The sequence below is a fragment of the Raphanus sativus genome, chromosome 6 (assembly GCF_000801105.2).
Source record: "Raphanus sativus cultivar WK10039 chromosome 6, ASM80110v3, whole genome shotgun sequence".
NCBI classification, from domain to species: domain Eukaryota; kingdom Viridiplantae; phylum Streptophyta; class Magnoliopsida; order Brassicales; family Brassicaceae; genus Raphanus; species Raphanus sativus.
Genome location: NC_079516.1, coordinates 38,235,261 through 38,251,090, shown reverse-complemented (window position 1 = coordinate 38,251,090; position 15,830 = coordinate 38,235,261). Strand labels below are relative to the sequence as shown.

At 34.4% G+C, this 15,830-nt stretch overlaps 4 protein-coding genes and 2 non-coding genes across 7 annotated transcripts; 3 read left to right on the top strand and 3 right to left on the bottom strand.

Annotated features, from left to right (window-relative positions):
• Window positions 1-37: 37 nt before the first annotated feature.
• Window positions 38-2,905, bottom strand: LOC108811212 (wall-associated receptor kinase-like 6). Its single transcript, XM_018583255.2, has 3 exons — window positions 1,515-2,905; window positions 1,324-1,440; window positions 38-1,246 (listed from the first exon to the last, which is right to left on the bottom strand). Exons 1-3 carry the CDS (start codon window positions 2,443-2,445, stop codon window positions 168-170), a joined length of 2,127 nt encoding a protein of 708 aa, XP_018438757.1. The 5' UTR covers window positions 2,446-2,905; the 3' UTR covers window positions 38-167.
• Window positions 2,875-2,947, top strand: TRNAK-CUU (transfer RNA lysine (anticodon CUU)). The gene has a single exon. It is a non-coding gene; the product is annotated as a tRNA-Lys (tRNA).
• A 695-nt stretch (window positions 2,948-3,642) lies between these two features.
• TRNAE-UUC (transfer RNA glutamic acid (anticodon UUC)) lies at window positions 3,643-3,714 on the top strand. Its single transcript has one exon. It is a non-coding gene; the product is annotated as a tRNA-Glu (tRNA).
• Window positions 3,715-3,856: 142 nt separating this feature from the next.
• Window positions 3,857-7,118, bottom strand: LOC108811216 (uncharacterized). The gene is made up of 8 exons (XM_018583261.2): window positions 6,883-7,118; window positions 6,713-6,778; window positions 6,488-6,530; window positions 6,162-6,216; window positions 5,949-5,997; window positions 5,774-5,841; window positions 5,579-5,687; window positions 3,857-4,199 (listed from the first exon to the last, which is right to left on the bottom strand). The coding sequence occupies exons 1-8, from the start codon at window positions 7,051-7,053 to the stop codon at window positions 4,086-4,088; spliced, it is 675 nt and encodes a 224-aa protein (XP_018438763.1). The 5' UTR covers window positions 7,054-7,118; the 3' UTR covers window positions 3,857-4,085.
• A 708-nt stretch (window positions 7,119-7,826) lies between these two features.
• Window positions 7,827-8,452, top strand: LOC108811217 (uncharacterized). The gene is made up of 2 exons (XM_018583262.2): window positions 7,827-7,987; window positions 8,064-8,452. The coding sequence occupies exons 1-2, from the start codon at window positions 7,864-7,866 to the stop codon at window positions 8,309-8,311; spliced, it is 372 nt and encodes a 123-aa protein (XP_018438764.1). The 5' UTR covers window positions 7,827-7,863; the 3' UTR covers window positions 8,312-8,452.
• Window positions 8,453-12,430: 3,978 nt separating this feature from the next.
• LOC108811213 (vacuolar fusion protein CCZ1 homolog A) lies at window positions 12,431-15,265 on the bottom strand. Of its 2 annotated transcripts, XM_018583256.2 has the most exons (10): window positions 15,030-15,265; window positions 14,714-14,919; window positions 14,533-14,626; window positions 14,277-14,460; window positions 14,134-14,172; window positions 13,879-13,994; window positions 13,274-13,795; window positions 13,033-13,188; window positions 12,739-12,956; window positions 12,431-12,646 (listed from the first exon to the last, which is right to left on the bottom strand). In XM_018583256.2, the coding sequence occupies exons 2-10, from the start codon at window positions 14,890-14,892 to the stop codon at window positions 12,616-12,618; spliced, it is 1,539 nt and encodes a 512-aa protein (XP_018438758.1). In that variant the 5' UTR covers window positions 14,893-14,919; window positions 15,030-15,265; the 3' UTR covers window positions 12,431-12,615. The 2 variants fall into 2 exon arrangements, with proteins under 2 accessions (XP_018438758.1, XP_056845531.1); XM_056989551.1 differs by lacking the exon at window positions 14,134-14,172.
• Between the last annotated feature and the right edge of the window lie 565 nt (window positions 15,266-15,830).

Genomic DNA, 15,830 nt, shown 5'->3' with positions numbered 1-15,830 from the left:
AATGGTTAGATGGATCATTGTGGCTGGCGACAGAAGATAAAAAAAAAGAAGTGGCACTCATTATATATATAACACATTAGCAAGGAATATAAACTCTCATAACAAATTTAATTGATTCAAATCTGTTGATTTCCATGAGTTGATTGTTCCTCCTCTTCACCTTCATTTTAGATGAGGACCTCTATGTCTTCATGAAGTGATGAACGGAGGATCCTCTCCAGCGCAATTGAAACCTCTCTCATGTTTGGCCGCTTCCTTCCTTTTCGGCTTAGACACCTTCTAGCGAGTTTTGCGATTGCCATCACTTGGTCCAGCTTGTTTTCGTCTTTGATCCGATCATCAATGATGTCAAAAACTCTGTTTTCATTAATGGCCTCAAGGAAATCAGCTGCCAATCCTCTTCCTTCTTCCGACCGGACACGAGTCAATGGTTTTTCGCCGGTTATGAGCTCCACCAAGACAACCCCGAAACTATATACATCACTCTTGTCAGTATATTGGCTCGACAGAAAGTACTCGGGATCCATGTACCCAAAAGTCCCTGCAACTAATGTTGTCAAGTGAGTTTGGTCTAACGTTACGGATCTCGAAGTTCCGAAATCAGAGACCTTGGCTCTGTATTTCTCATCCAACAATATATTGGTAGTCTTGATATCTCTGTGGTATATTGGAAACGATGCATCTGAGTGCATGTATGAAAGTGCTCCCGCAATCTCTACAGCTATGCGAAGACGCACTTCCCAAGTCATCTTGTAATCATCAGATTCATCATGAAGACGCTTGAACAGATCTCCATTGGGAATATACTCGTAAACCAGGATCGGAACTTCAGTCTCCAAGCAACATCCCAACAGTTTCACAATGTTCCTATGGTTAATCTGTGAGAGAAGTGCTACTTCATTGATAAACTCTTGCATCTTATCTTCATCCACAAGTTTTGATCTCTTCACCGCGACGATCCTCCCATCTACCAGCATACCTTTGTACACAGTTCCTTGACCTCCTTTCCCAAGAACCCTGTTCAAGCTGAAGTTGTCAGTGGCTTTCTTCAATTCTTTTGAGCTAAAGATCCTTGACATCTCTACATTCCCATCCTTTGTTGTAGTTAGTTGTTGTTTCAACAGCAAGCCTCCATTACGTTTAAAGAACTTCTTCCTGCGGATGATCTTCCTTCGTTTTTTCACTAGTTTGTACATCCCCAAGACTCCAACGACGAACAACAACACTCCTAGACCTATAAGAACGCCTACACCAAACGAAGAAAAAGCCACAAAGTAAAACTACTCGTAGTCTCGTATATGCATGATCCTTACTTTAACTCACCTTGAAGCACAGAAGCCTTTTGCGGCTTGGTTACGATGGGATCGCAGCTATATGATCCAGGCCAGTTCACACAAGTCCTCTCTCCACAAACGTTGTGTCCTTTGCATTCACCTATGTCTACACACATTTTGAATCATATTAACTGATGACTTGATCGATAGTCAAAAATTAAGAAGAAACGTTCACTTTACCAATGCAGCCATGTTTAACGTATGGGTTCCCTGTATAGCCATTATTGCAATAACAGTTCCTATAACTCATCCCAGAGAAGTACTGATACTCGCAACCGCATTTATCAAAGGAGGTGTAAGAACTGTAACGCGTCATATTTCTACAACCTAAGGAGCTTCTAAAGCGAGAATCAGAAGTATCAAAGTACCATCCTAGCTCTACCAACGCATACCCCATGGAATGAAACTGCTCTGGCTCTGTTACATTCATCGGCGAGTACCTCTGTTTAGTCAAGAAGGCTACTCTGCACCCTGCTCCTCTTGTGACATTAGAGTTCTCTAAGTTGATACCTATAACCTGAGGACGTTCTAATGGTATCCTCACCTGGCAGCATCTGTAACCATCACAGATCGAATTTGTTACTTGTTGACCACGTTTACTGTCTTGGCAGCTCGACTCACAACCTAAGATCTCTGAGTTGATATCTGTAAGAGACGCCTTGGTACCGCAGCCAACCGCCACGAGACGGTTTTGGTCTGTGAGAAAATACGGACTGCCTCTTCCCGTGACATTCAAATCTGGCGTTGACTTTTCTAGTCCTTGACTTGAGCAACCCAACGAAGTCACGGGACCTTTGATGTGAACCACTCCGTATGGTTTATTACCGTCTGGAAGAGAGATGTTCACCACTTCGGTGTTGATCCGTGAGAGGAAGGGAACGGTGGTGTTACAGACAACCTCGTACCAGTTGTTGAGATAGCACTCTCTCTCACCTATTCCGAAAGGGAACGGAATCGAGATTCCACCACAGGTTCTACTACACGAAGCTGAATAGTTAACATCTGGACGTGGAGGTGGTGGTGGTGGTGTTGCTGAGGATGAGCCGTTGATGAGCTGCAGAGTTAGGACATATACTGCAACACATAGGAAGTTGTAAGAAGCTGTCTTCATACTTGTGTGTTTGAGATATTTTTTTTAATGTGAGTAAATGAGATCTGAGAGATCTCCTAATAATAATAAAAAAAGTCTAGTGAGGCATTCAAAGAAGTTTGGATATAGACGCGTGAAGTGTTTTCAACAACAACAAAAAGTCAGCTCCCTTTGTCCCCTTTCGTTTCAATCATTGTCTTTTTGTAGACCGTTGACCTTTCCACTTAATGTGTACCCCACCGGTGTTCTGAAATTGAATGGGAGATCTTTAAGGAACTGATGAACAAGCTTGAAACGCTAAACCAGCTGGTTTTTTAATGTGGGAACTATTCCATGAACTTTCTGGTCTTGTGTTGAGTGTAGTACTTGGGTGCCCAAATAAACAGCACAAAGTTCACCAGGAGCTTCTATTTATGTCAACTTGTAGTTAAAAGTTATAGTTTTCACCAAGCCCGTCTAGCTCAGTTGGTAGAGCGCAAGGCTCTTAACCTTGTGGTCGTGGGTTCGAGCCCCACGGTGGGCGTTGTCTTTTTTATGTCAGCCATTTGTTTTTGTTTTTCCTTTGTAAATGGTAACATGTTATTAGGCTTCGCTCCTATGGATAAGGAACTCCATATGCTGACTTCATGCCATCTCGAGACAAGTTTTTGGAGTTATTAGATTATTAAGCAGATTTGTATTTTTTTTTTGGTTTAATTGACAAAGTTTCTTGGCTAACTAGTAACTAAATAATTTGAGCAGTTCCAAGAGTGTAAATATAACACTTGTATTAGTTTATCTTGAACTAACGTTTTTACAGTCATAGTAAAGTCTCTCATGAACGTTTGTAGTCAAGAGCGATTACATAGCCAGCCAAATTTAAAAGATTAGATCCATGCAACTTCTTTTTTTCTTTTTTGCTAAATTGTAAATATTATTCCAATAATGAAGGTTACATGTTAATGCAACTACAATCTGTTTTTCAGCTATTCTGGAAAAAAAAAACAATTGATCTCCTCCTCCAAACACTTCTCGAACCAGAGGTAACAAAAATAAATCCATAAGAGAAGCATAGTCAAGTAAGTGGGCTCGAAGCAGGCATTGACGCTGGCTCCCATCCCGGAGCTCTATCGGAGGAGGATGCTGACCATCCCGGAGCTCTATCGGAGGAGGATGCTGACCAACAAAACTCAAGCTTGCTTACCTGGTAACATGTATACAAGTATAAAGAACACGAAATCCGATGTCGTCCAGCGGTTAGGATATCTGGCTTTCACCCAGGAGACCCGGGTTCGATTCCCGGCATCGGAGCTTTTTTGTCTAACCTTTTTCACTCTTTGGTGTTTATACTAAAACAAATCACAGCTTAGTAAGAAAGGGCTGTCTATTAATATTGCTCTTGTCTCAAAACAATAGCTTACAGAAACAGAGTAAACAATGAACCACAAGTCAATGGTCTCCAGAAACAGAGTAAACATTTGAATTTAATCTCTCAAGTCAGCCATCATTCACTTAAAAGAATTTTGCAATTCTGAAACACTTGCTTGCTTCATTGGGAAAAAAAAAGGTATAAAACTTCTGTTCAAACGAACAAAAACATTGCCCTATAGTTACATCTCAACCTAGCAATCAAGTGGAAACAAACTGAAACTCATCCTGCATGTCCAGGCACCATCAGTCTATTAGGCTACCTTCAAATGCTTGGCTTTCCTGAGGAAAAACATCAAACACAAGGAGACAATTTGTCCACCAATATAGCCTCCTATAGCTCCATAACACACACATATAGGCCACTCCTGTTTAAAAGAACAACAACATCTATCTTATTAAAGCTGAAGTACAATTTCGGTGTGTTTGGATACTTGGATAAGAGTATTAAAAAAATTTGGTGTGTTTGGAAATATGGATTGTAGTCTTTTTAAAAAAAATTAATTTTGTTTGGAAACAAAGATAGTAGTATTAAATAGAAAAAGTAATGGGCTTAAGTTATTAAGTCCATTATAAAAGAATATTGTCAATATATATAAGAAAAATACAATACAAAGCCCAATTTGAAATAACAACTCAAATTATGGTTTTTATATTTCATATTAAGTTTTTAAAATATAATATATATAATTATTTATATGATGATACGTATTAAATATTATTAATTATATGATTACTTATATGATGGTACATATAAAATACGATTAATTATATGATGAAATTATACGATATATAATAATGACTAAGGATGGATTTTCAGACATCCATACGGGTTTGGTTCTGATCGGTTTGCGTTTCGGGTTTTCGAGGTCAAAGATTTAAATCCTATTAAGATGTTTCTAAATTTTTGTTTGAGTTTGATTCGGATCTTTGCGGGTTTAGTTTGGGTTTGGATAACCTATTTAAATAACATATATCAGAATACCTAAGCTTAACATATCAATTGGTTTGATTTAAAATTTTGGATACGAAATCAATAATTATTTTAAGTATTTTTGGTGATTTGAGTATACTTTAACTATTTCAGATATTTGTTTTTGACTATCTATATATATTTTCAAGTATTTTAAACCAATTAAAAAGTATCATTCTTGATCTTTTATATACGTTAAATATAAAATAATTAATATATAAGTATATAAATCTATTTTTAGATAAATTCAGGTACACAAATACTTCGGTTCCGATCTAATTCGGTTCTCTAACTAACAAAATTTTGAATAATTCAAATATTTAATCAATTTATGTTCAGGTTTGGTACTATATTTACGGATTGGTATCAGTTCTGTTCCTCAGATTCATTTTGCCAAACCCTAATAATCATATGAAAAACAAATATCATCATATTTTTTAAAATATACATCCGTAGAGGTGCAGAGATCAAAGTCTATAATCATTTATTTTAACAACAAGCCAAATAAATATGTTGATTGAAGAGCGAATAAAACAAAGCTAGAGAAATACATAGTTTACCAGAGACACTCTATGTGTCGAATTTATTATAAAGAAAATTTTATTAAAATAAATAAATTCAATAATTACAAACAAATAATATACTTCATAAAAGTGAAAAATAATACCCGCGCTTCGAAAAGCGCGGGTCAAAATCTAGTAAGGATTAATTCTTAAACCAAGAAGAACAAGAACCACTCTCTTGGATTTATATCGGGAAAAAAGGAACTATTACCTGCCATGGCCTTTCCCAGTCGAGCGGCATGGGCCAAGCTCCAAACCATCCTCCAATAATTGATCCATATGCTGGAATAAAGATCATATATTCTACATTTCCACTTGGTCTATACGAGAGAAAAAAAAAACATGAATTAGGAACAGAAATTTGTGTGAACTATATCGTAAAAAGGGTAAAATATATATAAGTTACTTCATCAAAGCGAATAGACGATGCCAATCTGTCCATGATGCACCAAAAACTGCAGTGGCTGGTACAAACTATGAAAAAAATCAGAATTATTAGAGGCAATCAAAGGTTTGTTCGAAACTGCAGACATCTATATACATATGGTGCATCTTTCTAAGTCATAGGAGCTGCAGCTTACCGTGAAAACAGACATTAGAAAAGACCAGTGAACTGTTTTTGGTAGATATCTGCATAAGATGAGAGATAGACGCTCATGTCAACATTAGAAAATCACACAATCCCGGTATCCAGAAGGGTGACCAGAATTAAGAAAAGCCTAATTTAACATCTGAAAGGTCCAGATAACAAACGAGATTAAGAAAAAAAAAACAAGATGTTGGTTTGAACATACTGCGTTCCAATAGGTGCACCCAAAGAAATTGCTCCCAAAGCATTCAGAAAAGCCCCTAATAATCAAACAAAAACAAAGGCTTAGAAAACTCAACAAGTCAGAAACAAGGGATACTGAAAACAGGAAACTGAGGAGATTCCAAGCCCTTGTTGGGTTTGAAAAACAAGAAAAGCTAACAAATATTTGCTAACTCAGAGAGCTGGGGAGATCAGCTTACATGGTAATCAACTTGGATTTACAAAATGACGCAGTTGATTGTTTATGTTCATGTATTGCAAAAGAATAAAGAGGTACAAACTATAAGAAGAAGAAAAAAGAATACTAACCAGAAATGAGTCCTAATATGCTTCGTCCATAGGCTCTAAAACACTGAAAAAACAATTAGGAAACCATTAAGAGAGAGAGAGATAGAGAGTTAAGCACAAGAAACCAAAACGCATTGGTGCCTTTTTCTTCCCTCATTTGTAAAAGTACACATACTTCCTCAGCTTTTGTAAATTTCAAAGTGCATCATTTAAAACAAAAGACAGTAAAAATGAAGTAAGACTCACCGAATGTTTCTCTGGGGCTTTTCGGAAAAAGCTGTAGATGATTACCACAACCGGAAACTCGATACTCTTGAGATTATTAAACATCAAAAGAAACAAGGCTACATTTACTTTTTAAAAAAGAAAAAAAAAATCAATATTTGAGAGAAAACAAGTGAAGTGGAGAAGAGTACCCAGAGGAGAAAGAGAGTGAGAGATGGATCAGAGACGAGATCCACGGAGAATTTGTTCCGGGCCACCCAGAATCCGACGGCCAGAGACAATCCAGTAATTAAATAAACAAAAACTGACCCTATAACTGATATCGAACCAACGGAGGTTTCTGGCTTCTTAGTCTCCGTCATTGCCTTTCCCTTCTCGACTTCTCTCTCTTGCTTGAGGCGCGATCAGAACGAGCGAAGACGACAGACGTAAATTTTCACATATTGGGCTTTTAAAACTTATATATGGGCTTAAATGTAAATATGCGGGCCTTATGGACCTAATATCTATTTCGGGCGCTTAAATATCTTATGCATAAATATGACCGATATGCTTACGGAAGTTGATGAGTTTTGGTTGAAAGAGCTGGAGGGTGTTTGCAATCCCATTATCTCAAAGATTTATCTGGCTGGTGCAGGAGCTCCTGATGGAGCTATGCCGGCAAACAAACGGTGACTCAGGTGGTCCAAAGATAGAAGAGGTTGATTAGAGCGGTGAAGAGTGAGAAAAGGAAGTGGTTATGGACCATTGGCAAGTCTCTCCTTGTATTGTCATAGGTGTTCTGCTGATACTTGAACCAATCAAAGTAATTTAGTTGTATGCTTCACTCATTTCACAAAAGTAATAAAACCGTCTTGTCTCACAAGTTCCTATTGCCATTCACATATCAAGTTTAGTTTTAGCCTCTGTTGCATAAACACAATTCTCTAGAAGCAGCTCATCAAAACTCAAATCATCATGTGTGTTTGCGTCGGTGAATCTTCTTTTCTTGTTGGATATGTTTTCTCCAGATGAGCTTTGAAGTGTCACAAAGAAAAGTATCTACAATCCTTCACTATTCATTTCAGGACATGTTCTGTCTTTGGTCCCCACTCACACACAGATGAGATATATATATACACACATTCGGCTTTGAAACAGTTGCAGCAAAACCACCAAAACCCATTTCAGAAATGGAGAGAAGAAGATCTATTGCATTGTTCATCATCTTCCTCTTTGTCTTCTGCTTCCCCATCTCATCAGATTCCCATAAGCTCAGTCCATCAATAAGCTTACACGACCAAGGACAAGTCCATGGTGCTCTATCATACATTGTTTCTCTTACTTTTTAAGTATTATTTACTCATCTTCTCTATGTTCCCTTGTATGGCAGAAGTTACAATCAAAGCCACAAAACGAGAAGAAGGTAGGAGCGTTGACATCTTCCGCGTAGGGACAGGAGGATCTCATGGAGTTACAGGTGGAAAAGGTGGAGGCCGGAAAGAATCTCCAAAACGTAATGCCGCCATGGACCTCCGGCCGAAGTTGTTCTTCTCAACCACCTCCGTTCTCTTCACCGGGTTTATAGTGCTTTCACGAACTTCTTTCGACATGTCAATTAGATTATTATGTTGTGCCTGAATCTCTTAACTTAGAGTTTAACCTATGTTATTTGGGTATTGTAAACTTTGTATTCTATCACATCTTTTATGGAATAAGAAGACACTAGATTTTGACCCGTCCTTAAAAAGGACGGATATATTTTCTGTTGAAAAAATTATCTCACGTAATAAAAATTATGATTTTTGATAAATTATATATTTTAATCTTTTATGAAATTTTTATTAAATTTATTTATATGACTTTTTTTTTAAATATGACTAAATTTTTGAAGACTCTAAATAATTTTAATCCATAATATGATTCTATTTATTTAACCAGAAGTTAAACTTATTTTAATAGTATCGGTTAAATTTTGCTTTAATAGTATCAGTTAAATTTTGATTCACGAATTTTAAAACTTTTTATTTAAACCAATGTATACTTTAAGTTAAATTTACATTAAATATTTTAGGATGAAGTATTTAATTGACGAATTTGTATTTTGATGTTTCAAATTATTTTTTAGCTTTTCTTGACGTGAATTTGTAATTATTATAGCTTAATGTTTGGTTTTTTATAATTAATTTTTAAAGTAAATATATAGTAGTTAATAATGAAAAGAAAGTTTCGTTATGAAAAAAAAATTATTAACACATAATTTGTTTTGCCAAATGGAGGATCCTAACAAAATGAAGATCATTTTGTTAATTAAGTAGTTTTGAACCCGTACAGAAATGGATAATTTACTCAAACAAATCCAAATTTTAATATTTTAAGCACGAAGACTAAACCACAGTCCTATAAATAATTCTGGTTTAATAATATAGATATAAATCAATTTTAAATTGTTTTAAATAAAAAAAGAAATATGGTTATGGTTTTGTGTGTTCGGAGTTTATATTCTTCTGCTGCACCTATAATAAATTTTAACATATTGTATATATAAGAATTGGTTCACGTTTGGATGTAAAAGTAATTATAAAGATAACAATGGTTGAGTTCACCTTTTGCAATGACATAATATTATGGTCCACATTTTGTAATGAATATATATGTTTCCAAATCTGACTAAGCTATTAAAAAAGAAGCTTAATCAATTAAATGGAGAAAATAAAGGAGAAAATCTTGGCCAATTTTAACTACTAATAAAAAATTAAATAATAATGGTATTTCATGGTAAATAAGTTGAAAATCAATGGCAAAATCCTATTAGGGATTCTGTTTTAATAGTATAGATTTTTAAAGTAAATATATAGTAGTTAATAATGAAAAGAAAGTTTCGTTATGAAAAAAAAATTATTAACACATAATTTGTTTTGCCAAATGGAGGATCCTAACAAAATGAAGATCATTTTGTTAATTAAGTAGTTTTGAACCCGTACAGAAATACTCAAACAAATCCAAATTTTAATATTTTAAGCACGAAGACTAAACCACAGTCCTATAAATAATTCTGGTTTAATAATATAGATATAAATCAATTTTTAAATTGTTTTAAATAAAAAAAGAAATATGGTTATGGTTTTGTGTGTTCGGAGTTTATATTCTTCTGCTGCACCTATAATAAATTTTAACATATTGTATATATAAGAATTGGTTCACGTTTTGGATGTAAAAGTAATTATAAAGATAACAATGGTTGAGTTCACCTTTTGCAATGACATAATATTATGGTCCATATTTTGTAATGAATATACTAGATATTGACCCGTGCGACCGCACGGGTATTAGTTTTCACTTTTAATTTTATTTATTTATACAAAATAGTATATTTATAATATTTGATTGTTTTATATTGACTAAGTTAGGGGTGGATATTTGGATACCCACTCGAATTCGGTTAAAATCTATTCGGGTTTGAGATTTTTGAGTTTAAAGATTCTACCTTTATTCGTGTATTTATAAATTTTGGTTCCGGTTTGATTCAGATCTTTGCGGGTTTGATAACCCGTTTAAACTATTTTTAAATTTTCAAAATTTATATATCTTTAAGTATCGCTAAATCTAAAAATAAAAATAAGCCAAAGTACCTAAATCTAAAAATGTAAATTTGAGTAATGTAAGCTAAAGTACCTAAATTAAAAATTAAAAATATGTTTAACTTGAATATTTGGATGGATAATAAATATATATATTTTAAGTATTTTTGGTGTTTTGATAATTGTTTATCTACTTTAGATGTTTACTTTTGACTATTTTTTATATTTCAAATATTTTAAGCAACTTTGAAATAGCTTATATCTTGGATATTAACTCTAAAAATAGCTAACATATTGAAGTGTATATAAATATGATTTAAATACATTCGAATATCTGAAATATTTCATTCAGATCAGGTTTAGTTATGGTTATCTAGATACCAAAATGGTAAATCCGTTTGGATATTATCTAGTTTCGGTTCAAATTTGGTAATATTTTTCGTTCAGATTTATTAAATAAAAAATGTTGATATTATAATTTCTATGGATTGTTTGTCCAATAAAAATGTATTTTTTTTTAATTTGACATTGATTTAGTGGAGAAGTTAATGAAGTGTATTTAATTCAAATTTAATTTTGGAAAACACATTAATCTAAGTGAAAAAGATAAAGCATTAAAATAGGAAATATTATTTAATTATGTATTTAATTTTGGAAAACACATTAACTAAAGTGAAAAGGACAAGCATAAAATAGGAAACTTAATTAATACTACAGTGGCATGAAGTGTAAATAAAAGTGAAAACTAAGGGGTATTTTTAAATGGGTACTTCTCTTTTAATAAGATAGACTAGATCTTGACCCGTGCGACCGCACGGGTATTAATTTTCACTTTTAGTTTTTATTTATTTATACAAAATAATATATTTATAATATTTGATCGTTTTATATTGACTAAGTTAGGGGTGGATATTTGGGTATCCACTCGAATTCGGTTAAAATCTATTCGGGTTTGAGATTTTCGAGTTTAAAGATTCTAGCTTTATTCGTGTATTTATAAATTTTGGTTCCGGTTTGATTCGGATTTTTGCGGGTTTGATAACCCGTTTAAACTATTTTTAAATTTTCAAAATTTATATATCTTTAAATATCTCTAAATCTAAAAATAAAAATAATATAACATGTAAATATGAGTAATGTAATTTGAGTAATGTAAGCCAAAGTACCTAAATTAAAAATTAAAAATATGTTTAACTTGAATATTTGGATGAGAATAAATATATATTTTAAGTATTTTTGGTGTTTTGATTATTGTTTATCTATTTTAGATGTTTACTTTTGACTATTTTTTATATTTCAAATATTTTAAACAACTTTAAAATAGCTTATATCTTTGATATTAACTCTAAAAATAGTTAACATATTAAGTATATAAATATGATTTAAATACATTTGAATATCCAAAATATTTCGTTCAAATCAGGTTTGGTTATGGTTTTCTAGATACCAAAATGGTAAAAATCCGTTTAGATATTATCTAGTTTCAGTTCAAATTTGATAATATTTTTCGTTCAGATTCGTTAAATGAAAAGTTGATATTATAATTTCTATGTATTGTTTGTCCAATAAAAATGTAACTTTTTAATTTGAAATTGATTTAGTGGAGAAATTAATGAAGTGTATTTAATTCAAATTTAATTTTGGAAAACATATTAATCTAAGTGAAAAAAGACAAAATATTAAAATAGAAAGTATTGTTTAATTGTGTATTTAATTTTGGAAAACACATTAATTAAAGTGAAAAGACAAGCATAAAAATAGGAAATTTAATTAATACTACAGTGGCATGAAATGTAAATAAAAGTGAAAACTAAAGGGTATTTTTAAATGGGTACTTCTCTTTTAATAAGATAGATATGTTTCCAAATCTGATTAAGCTATTAAAAAAGAAGCTTAATCAATTAAATGGAAAAAATAAAGGAGAAAATCTTGGCCAATTTTAACTATTAATAAAAAATTAAATAATAATGGCATTTCATGGTAAATAAGTTGAAAATCAATTGCAAAATCTTATTAGGGATTCTGTTTTAATAGTATAGATAACATTGTGCATGGATTATGAACGATGCCTAATCTTTCTCGAGCATGCTTTCAACAAGGCAGTTCTTGCAACAGTAAAATTCAGGCTATCATCTCTACAAATTATGGCCCGCGAGAGTGTGATGTTTTCCTCAGCACAAAAAAAAAACGATCTATTTTGCATTGATTGAACGTGGGATTATTTTAACAAATCTACAGACCAACCAAGAACAATCGTTTTTCCACTCTCTGCAATTTCCCCCACAACAAAAATTAATGGCTAAGCAGAGCTTTGTGTGTACTTGAAACCTCTTCCCAGAAGCAGAAGAAACAAAAAGACTAATCTTAGTCCATCAAAAACGCTCCGCTGCAATACCTGATAAAATTCCAGCACATACTTTTCAGAAAAAATATATGAATTCGTTTCCAAAGCAGAGTATCTAGTCAGTACGTACAATAACATGTTACCTGTTGCTGAATCTTCCAACAGCGTCTGTGGCATCAAGAAGAGTGTCACTGGCTTTCTCCAAAGCCATGTAAAGCTCTTTACCTCTAGTCACACGGGCGATCACCCACGCGTTGTTCTTAGCTCTTATGCATATTTCTAAGTCCTTCTCCTGCGTCTTTGAACGGCTCTTTTCTAAATCCACTTCTTCTCTGAGCTTGTTTAGTGCAAGCAGAGACTCCTGCGTTTTTCAAATAGTTTGAGACCAAGGTCGTCTTAATCTCAGCTACTAACTCATATGAAGTTGAAGACGTTACCTTCGCAAGTGTTGCTACTTTTCCTGAAGGAGAAGCTCTGGAAACTTCCAGGTCATTATCAACTACCAAGTAACGGTAACCCTTAACATGATAAGCATTCTCACCTCCCCACCCCCTTGAAATCTTCTCTTCCATTTTCATAATCCTCAGCGATGCCTGAAAAAAGAGATATTGTGTATGTATTAGAAGACACCATAAAAAAGAGTTTTAGCCGAGAAAGATTAATTAGCGATGTGCTAACCTGTTCAATAACTTGCTGTTTCACGGCTGGGACGCTTATATCTCCATTGACAATGGCAGTTGTAGGCAAGAGAAGCAGTAAAGTGAGACTTTTATACTGATAAGCGAGGAGATACACTCTTTCTTGCGTTTGCTGAAGCCAGATTGTAGGGATAGCAGAATCAGGTGAACCGCTAGTCTCTAGACCCCAAATATCAGTCGCAAGAAAACCATCTTTCCCCTTTTTCCACTTATCATTTTGTAGCGGCCTAATAACATCACGATGCATGTTATCACTATTTCCTGAATGCAAGGATTCAATGGAACCAATGGGCGCCGAGGTAGAACCAGTCCTCTTTCGTAGATAAGACCAGGAACTCGAGTCAGAGGATAGAGCTGGTGAGGTCAACCTCATTACAGCAAATGTAAACAAGCTGACGGTATCATCAGGTGAGAGAGTAGTTGAAACCAACAGATCTTGAAATAAGATCATAGAGTGGCATCGTATATTCTCAGCACATGAATCTAGTACTTGAACAAGAGACTGTACATCCCAAAAAAAATGCTCGTTAAATACCAAAACATTACGTAAGTGATTAAAGCCCAAATAGATTTTGAGAAACAAACCTGAACTTCAAGTGCAGTGTCCCTTGATAAAGTAAGCATTTGAACAGTTCCACGCTCACTCAAAGTAGTTTCACGGAAATTAGGTAGCTGAAGAAGTTGCTTCCCAACAAAAAGATCTGCCCGAAAGAGAGAAAACCTTTGCATGAGCTATCACACACACGAAGAAACCACCAACTTGAGAGCATAATGCGATTTTGCACAAATTCAAAAGCAAGGCATTCGACAACAGCAACTTCAGAGCATTTTGTTTTTTACCACAGCAGCAGTCTTGGGAGCGAGACCGCTTTTGAAAAGCTGGCATTTAGTGACACAAAGTCGAAATGAAGCTGGGAAGGAAGCAGAACAAAAAAAAAAAACTTAAAATGTGCTTATAGATTAATTGGGTGAGAGTTGCTCACTGCTTAAATAATCTGCAATGAAGGGATACAACTGTGATCGGGTAAGCTCTCCTGTTGGTTCTTTCTCGAGTAATGCTCTAACTGACCCGTGGAACATGAGAAAGAGTGAGTGTACTTCCTTAAGCATTCCCCTGAGTGCATCAACCCTCCATATAGCTCCTGTATCCTTATTTTTCTCCACGACCTGCCCAATGGTCTCTACATCAGATTCTGTTCATTGACATTCGACATGCAAAAGATAGAGAGAGTGTGTTACCATGACCATCCAGATATCAGGTTCAGGCTCGTGGAAAACATGAGAATGTCTTTCTGCTTCTATTACCTCACAAGCTGCCTCAGGAGAGAAAAGTCTGCATTTTATACTCCACACCATTGCCTCAACAAAGATTCATATAGACAATCAACTAATCAAAAGAAGAGTTGGTGTAGAAGCAGACCTGGTAAAAGTAATGAGGCCTTCACTGAGGCCGGTAACTGATAGCTGAGCGGAGAGGTGTAGGTCGGGAGGATGAAAGAAGAGAATCTTGTCAAGCTCTTGACCTTCGGTTTGGCCTCTCCTCAAATCAAAGACGCAAAGTCGAAGGCTTTCATCATCACCAGAGCTCATCGACGCCATTTTCCACTTAGCTCATCAACAACACCCCTAACGTGCATTTCAAATCAAGAATGAGGCACATTGGTGATTCAAACGAATTGATCAAACTCAAAAGAAGAATCCTAACACGAGGCGCGGGAAAATTGGGAATTGAGTACCTTTGAGGATTGTGTCAAAATAAGAAAGTGGGAGTAGTGATCAATCTTCTTCGGGTAATTGCGAGCGATAGTTAAAGCGATGGGAAGGAAAGATTCTGATAAGGAAAGAGCTGACTTTTGTTAAGAAGAGAAATGGGAGAAGGAGATAGAAAGAGGTTGGATGGATGGAGAAGAAGATGATTAGAGGAAAGGAGAGGAGAGGAGGAAGATTTTAAGCAGATTCGAGAGACGCTGTCTACTTTCTTTCTACACGGGAGTTTCAAGGTGTACAACTAAGCAAAAATGAAAGAGATAAGAGTCCAAGCCCATCTAAGCCCAAACAAGCCCAAACAAGCCTATGGTGGTTGTTAGAGACGAGCGGTTAAAAAAGAAAAAGAGAAATGGAGCGGTGAATTTAAATGAAGAAGCTAAATTAGTCATAGTCAGTTAGGTTAGCATTCCGGTTAACCGCCAAAGCCAGTCGATCTCGATTGAATTTACCCATCCTTTAAAACACGAATATACTTTTTGTTTTAGTTTTCTTACAAAATTTTAGTTTTTATAATTATATTTATTTTAAATATTAATTTAATTTGATACAATAGTCTTTCATATAAATAAAATACATAGTTGGATATAACACTTATCACTAGATCGTGTTTATATTTTAATATAATAGATTAACCTATTAATAAAAGTTAATTAACTTTATTGATAAATAAAAGTAATTGAAAGGTTGATCTATCAATTATACATCCTATCATGATTATTTATACCATACAAATTATGAAATTATCATATTAAATATTTTTTACAATTGAC

Coding starts and splice junctions, on each gene's coding strand:
- LOC108811213 (XM_018583256.2), bottom strand. CDS start 14,892: ATGGCGTCGATGAGCTCTGGTGATGATGAAAGCCTTCGACTTTGCGTC. Junction 12,957..13,032: donor AAGTAGCAACACTTGCGAAG/GTAACGTCTTCA, acceptor TGAAAAACGCAG/GAGTCTCTGCTTGCACTAAA. Junction 12,647..12,738: donor GTTGGAAGATTCAGCAACAG/GTAACATGTTAT, acceptor GAATTTTATCAG/GTATTGCAGCGGAGCGTTTT.
- LOC108811212 (XM_018583255.2), bottom strand. CDS start 2,445: ATGAAGACAGCTTCTTACAACTTCCTATGTGTTGCAGTATATGTCCTA. Junction 1,441..1,514: donor CGTTAAACATGGCTGCATTG/GTAAAGTGAACG, acceptor AAATGTGTGTAG/ACATAGGTGAATGCAAAGGA. Junction 1,247..1,323: donor AAAGGCTTCTGTGCTTCAAG/GTGAGTTAAAGT, acceptor CGTTTGGTGTAG/GCGTTCTTATAGGTCTAGGA.
- LOC108811216 (XM_018583261.2), bottom strand. CDS start 7,053: ATGACGGAGACTAAGAAGCCAGAAACCTCCGTTGGTTCGATATCAGTT. Junction 6,531..6,712: donor AAGCCCCAGAGAAACATTCG/GTGAGTCTTACT, acceptor TTGTTTTTTCAG/TGTTTTAGAGCCTATGGACG. Junction 4,200..5,578: donor ACTGGGAAAGGCCATGGCAG/GTAATAGTTCCT, acceptor TCTTTTAAACAG/GAGTGGCCTATATGTGTGTG.
- LOC108811217 (XM_018583262.2), top strand. CDS start 7,864: ATGGAGAGAAGAAGATCTATTGCATTGTTCATCATCTTCCTCTTTGTC. Junction 7,988..8,063: donor CGACCAAGGACAAGTCCATG/GTGCTCTATCAT, acceptor CTTGTATGGCAG/AAGTTACAATCAAAGCCACA.